The sequence below is a fragment of the Arvicanthis niloticus genome, chromosome 15 (genome assembly GCF_011762505.2).
Source record: "Arvicanthis niloticus isolate mArvNil1 chromosome 15, mArvNil1.pat.X, whole genome shotgun sequence".
NCBI classification, from domain to species: domain Eukaryota; kingdom Metazoa; phylum Chordata; class Mammalia; order Rodentia; family Muridae; genus Arvicanthis; species Arvicanthis niloticus.
In genome coordinates this window covers 22882865-22896396 of record NC_047672.1, presented here as the reverse complement: position 1 = coordinate 22896396, position 13532 = coordinate 22882865, and the positions used below count along the sequence as shown (strand labels likewise).

Sequence of the window (13532 nt, the reverse complement as noted above, 5' to 3'; positions counted from 1 at the left end):
GCACTCATGTCTCAGTGTGACAAGGAAGCGCTAAGGCTGGACCAAGGCAGTTTCTGATGTACTATGTTTCTATTCACTTTTTTAAAGCATGATTTCAAGACATCTACTCATAATATTTTTCATAAGATTAAGAGATTTTTCTAAAGGTAACTGTGTCTAAAAGTTCTTGACCCAAATTCAGGCAGCCATTCATAGATATAGATTTGTCTTCTTAAAAACTGGTAAAGCATTTCAGCAAATCATTTGATTTGCTTCTCTAGATTGTTGCTTGCTGAATGCAGGAGACTTAGATTGAGTTTATAGTGGAAAACACTGAACCTACCTTTTTCATTTGAGGACCTGGGATCCAACACTTTCAGGGGATTCTGTAGACCACTGTCACAACTGATTGAATTGTACTTTCATTTTTATTTTTAAATGTTCAACAGATGAGAAGTACTGCCTCTAATATGTCATATAACAAGAACTCCGATTGCTCTGATCACTGGCTATTATATGCTAACCACCTGTTTTGTTTAGCATTACCATGCAGTTCTTTTACAGTTCATGCTGTATCATGACTAGACATCTAACCTTATTTTTTCTGAAAAAGAACCACTGGTTTCAATGGTAGCTGTCAGGGCCACTACACCACACTATATTACACTCATACCTTACACGTTCTGTGTTCATGGTACTTTCTTTCATGGTGTTTATATTTATTTTTTATGTAACCTTTCCAGACAGACACATCTATTTGTTGGCATTATTGACTCAGATTTTTTTTCATTCTTTAGTATATATTAGACAAAAAAACCCATTGACTATCCTAAGATCCATATCTACAATATAAGATAGGGCAGGTTTGAAATGTTCAGAATCAAAGCTCTGCTCCACCATCAGCCACTTGTTTTTGTGTCATCCCAGGATGTGCAGTACTCAGACATTGACTACATGGAGAGACAGCTGGACTTCAAGCTCAGCCCCAAGTTCTTCGGGCTTCCAGCCCTGATCAATCGCATGAAGGGCGATGGGATGCGGGTCATCCTCATTCTGGTTAGTCCTGTGTGAATGTGTGGCTGTGACTGGGACAATGGGTGGGGTTGTGCAGGGAGTCCCTCATACTGTATGTCTGCCCACATTGTTAGTAAAGAAATGACATACAAAAAGTGTACTTATTGGGTTTACAGAAAGCCTATCATTTAGAAGGAAGCAGAGACACTCTCAAAAGTTCTACTTTTTTTCTATTCCTTTTTGGTTCTAACTTATGTTTTCCCACTTGCTTTGTGCTCTGATTGCAGGACCCAGCCATTTCAGGCAATGAAACACAGCCCTATCCTGCCTTCACTAGGGGTTTGGCAAATGATGTCTTCATCCGATATCCCAATAATGGAGACATTGTCTGGGGAAAGGTATGAGCCAGGTTTTGACCCAGCAATCTTCATCCTGGGCTAGACACCCTGTTAGTGTGTTTATAAATATGTTTTTACAGTTTCCTTTTGCTCTCTGAGTTTCTGTTATTCATTTTAAAATCACTAGTTGATGATTATTGTTAACAGTTAAGGGGTTTATAGACGCACGCCACTTTTGCTTGGTTCAGTCTTTCATAACCAAAGAGCTACTTTCTAGTTTCCCAAGACATTCAGTGTATGAGAAATAGCTTGAGATATTTCTGTTGATCATTTTCCCTCCACAGGTCTGGCCTGATTACCCTGATATTGTGGTGAACTCTTCTCTGGACTGGAACATTCAAGTGGAGGTAAAGGGCTCTTGTGGTTGTGGAATGAATCAGGGTTTTTTGAAAATGGCAGCAAGAACACTAGAAATTCCCATATATGGCAGTGGATGTGGCTTGAAAATATACTGAGAACACGGGTAATCCTTCCAGACACTTGTTTCCTGATGATCTTATGTATCCACTCTGTTTCTAATTCATGTCTCACTTCCTACTGTCATATCAGTATTACTGTTATTTAGATTTAAGACTCAAAATACTTGGGTTATGTATTATAATGCAATTGTGATCTCAAATATAAACCTGTCAGAATCCAGAGGCTCGTAGACTTTCAATTGGATGATACCTCTAAGAATGATGTTTTTCTCTGAATTAAGGTGTTTTGTTTCTTTAGATATCATTTTTAGATAGAATGTGCAGTCTATTTAGTGTTTGACTATTTTACTGCATGCCTTCTGACCACAGACAGCCTTTTATAGCTTCATGATTATAAATCCCATGTGACTCATGTGATTTTGTATTCCCCATCATGGCTTTTACCATGTCACTATTGCCTCGCATTATATATTGCTTTCTAGTAAGCGTAGATTTTTTTATGATGATTCTAAGTACCACATGCTTCTTGAATTGCAGTTTTTCACGGTTATCAGTAAGCTTTGTGGTTTAGAAGCATTTAGCTCCATTTACCCAATGCATGGTTGTGGCTCATTTCTATGCTGTGAATTGTGGTTATGATGACTGTACCCAGTGTTCTAAGGGGAGGAGAGGGTCCTGTGGAGAGTCAGTGACATGTCTGGACTCCTTGCTTTTCTCTCCAGAAGAGATGACTCTGTAGACAGGGATTATATCAAGGCATGTGAATCCTGTGCATCTTACCTAGTGTAGCTGGCAAGTCAGAAAGAAGGTGCCATCATTTGGACACATATTTCAGGCTGATGAGATGAAGCAGCTGCTCTCTGTGTGGTCAAAGAAAGGTGGAAATTATGGTTTTGAAACTATAACATTCAAGAATTAATTAGATAAATATATTTATTGAGCTGGTCACAAACATGGTCATGAGAACAAGCATCAGACATTTAGAGGACAATTACCAAGAGCCCTCTGGGCAATTTTTTTTTTTTTTTTTACAATATCATATTGTAGCCAGAGTTTAGGAATAGAGGAGAAAGACTGTAGTTACTAAAAGTGAACTGGCAGAAATTATGACCAATATTCAAGATGTATGTAGAGGAATTCATTCATGGCTTATGTAGAGGAATTCATTTTTAGAGCAGGTAGTTCTAGTAGAGAAGAAAATATTCTGTAGCACTCCACAGCCTAGGGAAGAGTTCTCAGGCCTGGCACAACTGCTGTATACTACTTAGATTAGTAAACAGCACAGGAGAGTGATGCACTGATCACTGGCATTGATTTCTGGGCCTCTGCAAGCAAACTGCAATACCCATGCTTATGACCATGCTGCTTAGGTATTGAAATTTGTATCTTTATTTATATATGTAGTATATAAAGTAGAACAAATAGAAACTGATTTGGTCAGGTTTCAAACACCATGCAAAGTGAGTCAGATTCAGGTCAAGGTTGTCTTTCTGTTATTCTGTAAGTATTATCTGTCTATCTGTGTGTTTATCTGTCTATCTGTTTATTTGTCTATATGATTATCTATCTATCTATCTATCTATCATCTATCCATCTATCTATCTATCTATCTATTGACTTATAGAATCTATATCCACATATCATCTATCTTCAATGTATCATTTATTACTTTGTGAGGATTTAAACAGAGCACACAGCTTCTTAGTCTATCCATCATTTGTCAAAGAACATAACTTGCAATTGGTGGTTGAGGCAGCCAATGAGAACACCTGAACATGCCAAGTCCTTTTGAATGGGTCATGTAGTTTCTATCTTTAATGATTTTATGAATGGGAAGTCTCCTCGGGCTGCAATGATGCTACTTTCAACTGTCTTCCCCGTTGCCATTTAAGAAATTGGGCCTCCACCTCCTCCAGGAAAGTGACTAGAAGTAAGACTGGAAAGCTAGAGTTCATGTTGCATATCAGCAGACGTGCCAATGAGAAGATACAGGAGGTCTGCATTTAATAGCTGCACTTTATTCAGAAGGCGGGTGACACAGAAATACAGAAAATTAACCTCCACACAATCCATCTTCTTTTCTCATCTCAGCAGACATATCTTTAGGGAATAGAAACAAAAGCAGTCAGAAATTTCAACTCTTATGCCTCTGATCAACAGTTCAGCTAGACAGCTTCTCTTGTATTCCTCATTACTGCCTCTCTGTGTATGGCAGGGGTCACACACTCCCAGCTGAGCCTCCCATGTGTGCAACAGGTTAAAAGTTAACTCAGAGCAAACAAAGTAGTATAGCCTGTGGTATGTGTGCTGAGCTGGTTAAGACAGTGCATATGTAGATTCCTATCTACATTATGAAGTGCAAAAGTGATTTTATATGGTAAAGCAAGGTTGGCTTAATTTATAGATACATCCTATAGCAAATTCAGTTCTCAGATGTAGCTGGTAATGCTGTATATCCTGATACTCCATGTAACCTTTTCAAAAGCCTGTGCCTCTGGTGTAATGTAAGCTGGATCTCTATTTCTTGGCAAGGTTCTCTTTGCTAGGGGCTTCATGATATCTACTTCTATTTTTATACTAAAAGAAATTCTACAAGTCCCGTATATTACCATAATGATTCACTCTGCCTCTCGTGTGGAGCAGCAATGCATGCTGAACTATTTCTGATCTGTTCTTCAACATCTTCTCCTGGGCTTTCTCTTGGTGTGTAGGTTATTCCACAAGAGACTGTTTGCTGGTTTGTGTAAGCACCAGGAAGTGACTCAGCCCAGTCTTGCTGCTACTCTCTGCCATGCCATTCTTTTGCTCCCTGATGCTTGCAGTTCTGTGAAGGACATAAAGAAGGCACACAAACTGAAATGTCTGACAATAAATAGCAGGGGAAGCATACAGATTTCTGTGGCTCATTTCTCTTGCTGAGGGGCATAAATCCACAAGCAGGCAGAGTGGGAATGATTATCTATTATTTTCTCTAATTCTGTTAAACATAGCAGAGAATGTAAAGTCCAACTTGAAAACATAAGACAAGATCTTTGCTCCTAAAACCTGTAAAATGCAGTTAAAGAGTGATACATTGAACCCACTTTTCATATAAGATGTAGACACTATTTTTATAATTTTAGGGAAGAGAAAGATAAACTAAAATGGAAGCCTTAACTCCTCCCACTATAGGTTACATGTAACTGAAGGCTTCCTCTGATTTGGAAATCACAGCACACAGAGAGCCATACTAGTTGGTGCAAAATCACAACATGCAACCTTTTTTTAGCTTCTCTTCCAGTGGGGTGGTCTTCTGATACCAGCCTGATACCTGTCACCTGATAACCTGACTTTTAGCTAAGGTCTCACAGGACTTCTACCTTACTTATCAGTCCTTAAGAAAGGATGGACAATCAGGATGTGGGTGGATTGCAAGAGTTAGTGAGTATAGGGTGTTGATCACTTCCACCCCAGTAGAGATGTAAGGGGAAATTTCACTGGATATTTTTCAGATTCTAGGTAGATGGTATTTTATGCTTTCTTATATTAAGTGCTTTTCTAAGCTAATGTTGTTCCAAATATCTGTTATAGACTTGGTTTGTACTATCATTATCTATCACCATGTGGTATAAGACTGCATGAGCCATGTTCACATTAAGCTTTTTCTGTTGCCTAATGTAATCACTCATGACAAACAACCAAGTTTTGTTATTTTATAGCAATACCGAGCTTATGTGGCCTTCCCAGACTTTTTCCGTAATTCAACTGCCACGTGGTGGAAGCAGGAGATCCAAGAACTGCACACAAACACAGAGGAACCAGAAAAGAGCTTGAAGTTTGATGGCCTGTGGATTGTAAGTGTGTGTGTGCGCGCTTTTGCGTGTGCGTGTTCTGTGTGTCTCTGTGTGTGTACTTACTTGGATGAAGTGTAGGAGAGTTGTGTTTGTATGTTTATTTTTTTAAAGATTAATAAAATCTCTTTTAATTTTCTTAAAGATTTTAAATTATTTCATTTGTATGAATATTTTGCCTATGTGTATGTCTGCATATCATGTATATACTGTTTTGCTTACATGTAATATACACATGTATGTACATTATGTGTGTGCTTAGTGTTTATGAAGGTGTAATATCTCAAACAGGGACTGAAGTTATAGATGGTTGTGAGCCATCATGTTGGTACTGGGAACCCAACAAAAGCAACAAGTGCTTTTCATCACTGAGAGATCTCTCCAGTCCATTTACCTTGTGTTTCTTAATATATTAACAGAATAATACTTACCCCAGGCTTTGGATATGTCCCACTGCACTCCCTCTAATCAGGTGTGGAGCTGCCTGGATCCTCTCCACAGTTGGCCTTTTACCTGAAGCTCCTGTTCTAAGACCTCACATAAAATCCTTGGAAAATTTCTGCCTCAGGCGGACTTTTCCTGCAGAGATTCCTCTTTCTTTATAGCTAGATTCCCTAGCATTTGATGATTTTCCCTATGCAGATAGCCAAAGCTTACTGGGTGTTTAATACTCTATTTGCCATTTCCTTGACTCTGAATTTATATGCTGTGATTGTATTTAAATGGAAACAATGTTTCTGACATTCGTAGGATATGAATGAACCGTCCAGCTTTGTGAATGGGGCAGTTCCTTCAGGCTGCAGTGACACTACTCTGAATCATCCTCCCTACATGCCACGTAAGGACCCCCGGCCCTTACATTTTTTGCACACTGGCTAGAAGGAAGATGAGCCCAGCATCCTGGGGGTACCCTGATCACAAAGAGCACCTCTCTGCCATTATTTTTGTTAAAAGGGGCCTGAGAGAAAAGAGATAGTATTTTATCTTATGGGAGATGTTTGAAAACTTTTCTTTAATTTGTAGAGAAATCTCCTGACTATGATATATAATACCTTACATACTTTACAGAACTTCTCTTTTCACCAATATGTAAAACACGGAGCCCATGGACTTTGGAATTATGCAAGTTTATAGCTTAGCTCCACATACTATATTTTTCTGAGTTATGTGACCTTACAAAGACACTATCAAATTAAGCTTTCTACACTGTAAGAAGCGGACCACCCTATCCCCTCACAGAAATAAGATAAGAAAATATGAAACAACTTGTGCATTAAAACTTATGGGACTGAAAGGAGAGGTCAGTAGTTAAGAGTGAGTTCTATCCTAACAGAGGACTCCAAACCACCACCTCCAGAGTTTCGAATGCCTTCTTCTGGTCTCATCAGGCACCCTCTCTCTGTGTCAGACACAACAACACACACACATACACACACACACAGAAGGAGTGACAGAGAGACAGAGAGAGAGACAGACACACACACAGAGAGAAAGAGAGAGAGAGAGAGGCAGAGAGAGAGAGAGAGAGAGAGAGAGAGAGAGAGAGAGAGAGAGAGAGAGAAAAGTAAATCTTTTAAAGACTCAATATTAGGATGTTTCCTGTAGTGAAAATTTGACAATCTGTACTCTTCACACACTTCTATTTTCTTCAGTGAATTTGATGTTGAAAATCAGTTAATGTGTTACTCAGGGAAGACCATTATTCTGGGAAGGGGATCTGGACCAGGACAGAGGCCATTAGTCTTAGTGTGTCCTTAAAAAGCAACCAAGATTTGAGAGTCAAGTCTGATGATATTCACTGACTTTCATCATTTTCCACAGATATTGAAGCCAGAGACAGGGGCCTGAGCAGCAAGACCCTGTGCATGGAGAGTGAGCAGTTCCTTCCAGATGGTTCTCGGGTGCGACACTATGATGTACACAGCCTGTATGGGTGGTCCCAGACCAGACCCACCTACGAGTAAGTGACCATTCTCTGGTGGATGGAATGTGTAGGAGGCAGTTTTGATGGGTTTATATTCCCTAATTTGTCCTTAATTTTCTATATTATGGGTTGAAAAGTAACTTAATTTTGTATAGCTTTGTGATTAAAATTGAGATGTAAGATTTAAAAAAATGCACCATCACACCTGTGGGAACCTGTGGGGTTAAGGACCCATTCATATGGGGACAGTAGGGCATTAAACAATGTAGCAAGTGCAGTGGTAATAATTATCTTTAATTAGAACAGACAGGAAAGGGGGGGGGGCTAAAACTTCCCTCCTTTATCTCAGAATTGAATAATCTTTTTAGATGTTTGATATCATATTTTTGCTTGTTCCTTAATCATTCTGGACACTTTCAATAAATAGTCAATGCTTCTTTTATTGAATAACCCCATGTTTTGCGCTTAATATATAATACAAATTACTTTATGGGAAACTTGGAATTTCTGTTTCCTCCTCAAATACATAAATCCAAGTATTGGGTGAGTAACGGAAACTTATAACTATTTGGTGAGAACCTTTACGTTCATCACATGATGAGATTTTGTTGTTGTTTTTATTTTTTATTTTTTAACTTTTTTTGTAAATGATGAAAAGTATGGAAAGTAGTCCCTGCCATTATTGGCCCTATCACCAGCAGAACCCTCCCAAATAAGTTCTCCAGCTTTCCTCCAAGGATGCAGTAAATATTTGCCACCATACTTTAAGCACGAGGTTTTGGAGGGGAGGCTCTATTTCCTTCCTTTCCCAGGCTTTCTTCAATATCCCTTATTGTATCCCAACCAGAGCTGTGCAGGAGGTGACAGGGGAGAGAGGGATCGTCATCACCCGCTCCACATTCCCCTCTTCTGGACGCTGGGGAGGACACTGGCTGGGAGACAACACAGCTGCCTGGGACCAGCTGGGGAAATCCATCATTGGTGTGTGGGTTGTGCCCAGGGGCTTCTGCTGGCAGGGATGGGAAGATCCTTGGTGAAGGTGGAGGAGGAGGCAGAGAATCCCTGTTCTGACTCTGCTGCATCTCTCATTGCAGGCATGATGGAGTTCAGCCTCTTTGGCATGTCCTATGTAAGTGTGTTTTACACGCTCCTCCTCCCTAGGAAGATGGCAGTGTCTCTTAGAAAACAAGAAGAACTTACTTTGTTCCATGTTATTTCAGACCGGGTCAGACATCTGTGGGTTCTTTCAAGATGCTCAGTATGAGATGTGTGTTCGCTGGATGCAGCTGGGTGCCTTTTATCCCTTCTCCAGGAACCACAACACCATTGGGACCAGGGTATGATGTCACCCTCTTCATCTGTACTGTGCCACTAAAATTGCCACCTTGGGTTCTCTATATATTCCTGCTGTCTGTTTTCCCTGAGATATCTTCCAAGCCATTAAGTTCTTTTCTTATAAACAATATTCTTCAATACTTATTTTGGTGACTTTTTGGTTAGAAACTCTTTTCCACTATATTCCATGAAAAACATTTTTAGATTTAAAAAAATTTTTTTTCTGAGAGAATTTTGCTGATCTTCCCAGTCCATTATTGTTATGTAGAAGTATCTTCCACAATTATATTTAGTATATGGCATTTTAGTGTTGTAATATGCAGATTCAATTAGCCTTGTGTGACCTTGAATTCTTAGTTGTGTTGAGTAGGCATTTAAAAATTTTACTCCTTCTGCTTTAGAGACAAGACCCTGTATCCTGGGATAAAAACTTTGAGGATATTTCCAGAAGTGTGCTGGAGACCAGATACACCCTATTGCCGTATCTCTACACCTTGATGTACAAAGCCCACAAGGAGGGCAGCACAGTGGTGCGGCCTCTTCTTCATGAGTAAGTGTCAAGCAGGAATCCTGTTGTTCAGTGGGCAATTTACATATCATGTCAGGTGGAAGTGGATCCAAACAATTTTACACATTGAGGCAGTAAGTTACCTTTTGTATGAATGCTCCAGACAGAGTATCTTTATTGCTCCTTTTAATACAGTAAAATACATAATTCTTGCATTGGGCATAAGGCATTAACCGAACTCAGGAAAGAAAACCACTGAGCACAAGATCTTTCCTATTTGGTGTTGGAGTTTTGTTATGTGGACCCTGACCGGAGCATGTTTGTATAACCTAAGTGGACATTCCAAAGAGAGATGGCAGGGGAAAGACTCTTCTTTGCATTACAGTGTGGAAATGAAAGATGCTTTGTAGCAGATAATGTGTTTCTGAAGTTTGAACAATATGCCATGTAGGACATTGGTTCTAGGCGATCCTTATCAGTCTCGTGATGTGTAAAGAAGGCAGAGGCTGAGGGTAGATTTCTGAAGTTTGAACTGGAGCACTTCTTCAGGAACCTGCTCTCAGGCCACACTGGGGTCAGATTGGTGCCTGTATTTTCTCTTTCAGGTTTCTGGCAGACCGAGAGACCTGGAACATAGACAAACAGTTCCTGCTGGGTCCAGCCTTCTTAGTCAGCCCTGTGCTGGAGCTTGTGAGTATGGAGGCCTTAGGGGATAAGGATTCCACTAATGGGCTGGATGACTGAAGTGACATGGAGTTTGGGAGAGAGGGTTTGTGAGACATGGTTTCTTACTCTACATTTGCATCTTCTGTCTTCTGAGCTAAATTCCACATATATTTTTTTCTGCCTTTAAAGCTTTTAATGCCATCCTAACAATTTTGTTTACAGGACAGTTGAGAGGAAGAATAATCTTGTCCAGTATTTAAGAATATAATCAGTTCTCTGTGAGCTAAGCTCAAGTATGGAGAGACAAGTGTAGGGAATATAATGATTCCTTATTTTCTATTATTCTTACCTATAATTAACTGGAGAACCAATTACAGCAATATGTGTCATCCTTTTTCTCTTTAATTAATTCTCCCTTTTTGAGGTTAAAATACAATTATATTATTACCCTCTCCCTTTGTGTCATTTATTGATACGAGTTAAGTTTCCTCACCTTCTGTACATTGTCATGAAACCTGAACCTAATTACTTGCTCTGTATATAGTCATTTTTTAAAAAAATAAAATGAATATATAATTAACAATCTTCCATCTTTCTGAGCCTGCATAATTTTCTTCTGCTCTATAGTCATCTGCATTTCTTTAGGAAGAAGATGAAAATATCTATAAGAGAATGGTGATTGTTATTATCTTAAGTCCTGTAACCCAAGGGCCATTTTGAAAGCACCAATTTTGTAGACTAATTTCTGTTGTTGAAAAAGGAGCATCATTTTTGTCTCCATAAGACAGATGATGTAATTTTATCTAAATATTTTAGTCTTGTTAACATTTTAATTTCTCTCCAATGCATAGTGGTCACTGTATCTTAGCTAGCTGAGTCCACTGCCCATACTTTGTTTGTATTTTATTTCAGAATGCCAGAAATGTCACTGTGTATTTCCCTAAAGCCCAATGGTATGATTATTACACGGTAAGTTTTTTTCTTATATTTATACAATCCAGAAGGTGGTAGCATACAGAGTGTCCGGGTATGATAGACGCCAAACTGAGTACCACTTCTGAAAATCACCAGTGTGGTCTTGACTGACCACTTTATCTTCATGGCCTGATTTCATAACTCCTGAGCATAACCAGTTACCCTTCATGCAAGCTATCCTTCATGTGTTCTGAAAGGACACACAGAGCATCTCACTGGTGCCAGGCTTGCTAGTAATTTTTTTATATGTGAGTCTAAAGCTTTGTGTTAATATCATTATAGTACAGAGTAAATTACAGTGCACCAGTAAATTCTTGGAATCATGCTACAGGTGTTTATAGAGGTTCTTATTTGTAGAGATCGTTTCCTCTCTGCAGTTTATTACAAGCAAACACTCTGGAGCTGGAGACTTGGCCCATTGTGGAGAGGTGCTAGCATATAGGCCTAGTAACTGGAGTTTGATTCAGAGTTTTCTTCCAATCTACATAATAAAAATAAAGTCAGTGTCTGTACTTTGTAATCTTAAGAAGACTTGCTGTATGTCACCATCAAATATCAATAGTTATGAGACATATATAAATATATAAAACACATAGACATACATAGTGCAGGACTTGGATGTCTGAGCTGTTTACATGAACTTGCTGCTGAGAAGCCAACAGAAGCAATCTATGATGCATGCCTGGGCCAGCACAAGCTAAGAGTCCAGCTGAACAGTTTGCTCTCCTCTAACAAAGCCCTTTATATCATGTGTCAGCAACTTTGCTCACAACACACGTAGATTACGGTGGGATTGGGTCCAGGATGGATGATGAAGAACTGAATGGATTTCTTCCTCCTCTCTGTCCTGGGAGGATGTAGTCACTTCTTTTTATTTTATTGCTATTGTCTAATTCTGCCTTTAGAGCGGGGATGCTCTAGGTTTTCTTAGTAGTTAACAGTCTGTTTAAGTGACTCTCACATTGCTTTCTTTTGAGTGTGTCTGTGATTTCCTTATACCTTATGGGTATAAGAGACCTTATGGATTTGTTGGAGATACCTGATATAGAGCCTGGACTAGGATTAAGTAGGGATAATCTGAGGACACAGACTTTAAAATGATTCTGTATTATAAAGCTGGCCCTATGTACACATGGCCTTGAGACCATAAACCATCTTTAAGATTGTATCATAGGCTTCTTGCTAGCCTGTTCTAGTGCTGACCTTGCCCAGTTAAATGCATCTTGTTGAGAACTAGGTGTATTAATATGAATACACAGCCTTATGAAACTTAGCCTGGAATCAGTAGCTGATGTCTGTTTGCCTTAAGGACTGGCATATAAGTAAATGATTTCTTCTACCACATTTTAAAAGTGAAGACTGAAGGTTAATGAGGAAAAGTTTCCTGGATTGGCTAATTTTACTAATGGTGTTAAAAGAAAAGGCAGTATCAGATAAAGCGGAGGTCACTGACATGGCCTGCAAAGCCCAAATTGAGTTGAGCAAGCTTGACAGAGGAGAAAACAACATACATCACTTATTTTTATATTTTTAATGTATTGGAACACAACTAGATGAAAACTATGTGACTACTCCTCACCTCTAAAAGCAACAGTGTTCCAATACCCAGCAGGGAACAATTGCAATGTCTCCTGGTCATTGTGGATGGAGTAATGGGGCTGCTAGTGCCTTCTAGTGAACTGATACCAACTCTGCTGCTCTCCAATCCAAAAGCCGTTCTTGTGAGTGCAGCCTCACAAGAAAGAATGATCTATCACTAGGTTTCAATGGAATGAACACCAAGGAGAAGGACACCCTGATGTGTTTGAGGCAGTGAAGGAAGGTTTGAAGTCATGCATCAGGTCAGGCTGTACCTTACACAAGAGAGACAAGATAAAAGTGTGAATGAGGAAAGAAACTTTGGGTAGATTCTGATTGGGATATGTAAACAATCCTAGTTCCTAGAAGTTTCTTAAGAAGCAGGAGTCAGAAGATTTAGTTACCTGGTAGACTGGTAGACATATGAACAAAAGAATATGAGAAGCATGGCCAATCAGTGGTGTCTTGGTGAAAGAAAAGGTCTAGAATTGCCCCTGAAGAGAATGTTTCAGGGGCTAAGAAGGTGTATCAACATTTTCTAAGGTCATCTCCATAACTGGGAAACAGTGTAGAGTAAGATTTATTGGAAACCACATGAAGACCTCATGAAGCCTGTTGTAACCCTCTCATTGTTTCCCAGTTCCCCCAAAGGCCAGGCATTTTCACAGAATCTTATTTACCTTTATTCCCAAGGCTGCAACCCTCTGTATGTCATCCCCTCACAGAGGCCCTTTCTTGTTTTCCCCTTTCCTCTCCTCTTCCTCTTCTACTATGAGAGGGTAGGATGCCCCTTGATATCCACCCATTCTGCCACATCATGTCTATGCAGGATTAGGCTCATTCTCTCCTACTGAGGCTAGACAAGGCAGCCCTGCTAGGGAGCAGATTCCACAGTGAGACTACAAC

The 13532-nt window shown here is 39.5% G+C and overlaps 1 protein-coding gene across 5 annotated transcripts in view; it reads left to right on the top strand.

Annotated features, from left to right (window-relative positions):
- The window catches only part of Mgam (maltase-glucoamylase), a 131583-nt gene that overhangs the window by 57731 nt on the left and 60320 nt on the right, over positions 1–13532 (top strand). For all 5 annotated transcript variants that reach the window (XM_076913481.1, XM_076913480.1, XM_076913482.1 and 2 more), the window contains 12 exons: positions 907–1035; positions 1281–1391; positions 1676–1738; positions 5509–5643; positions 6391–6478; positions 7462–7600; positions 8412–8545; positions 8659–8693; positions 8785–8901; positions 9301–9449; positions 10013–10097; positions 10986–11042. In XM_076913481.1, the coding sequence (XP_076769596.1) occupies positions 907–1035; positions 1281–1391; positions 1676–1738; positions 5509–5643; positions 6391–6478; positions 7462–7600; positions 8412–8545; positions 8659–8693; positions 8785–8901; positions 9301–9449; positions 10013–10097; positions 10986–11042 (1242 nt within the window). The remainder of the gene's footprint in view (positions 1–906; positions 1036–1280; positions 1392–1675; positions 1739–5508; positions 5644–6390; positions 6479–7461; positions 7601–8411; positions 8546–8658; positions 8694–8784; positions 8902–9300; positions 9450–10012; positions 10098–10985; positions 11043–13532) is intronic.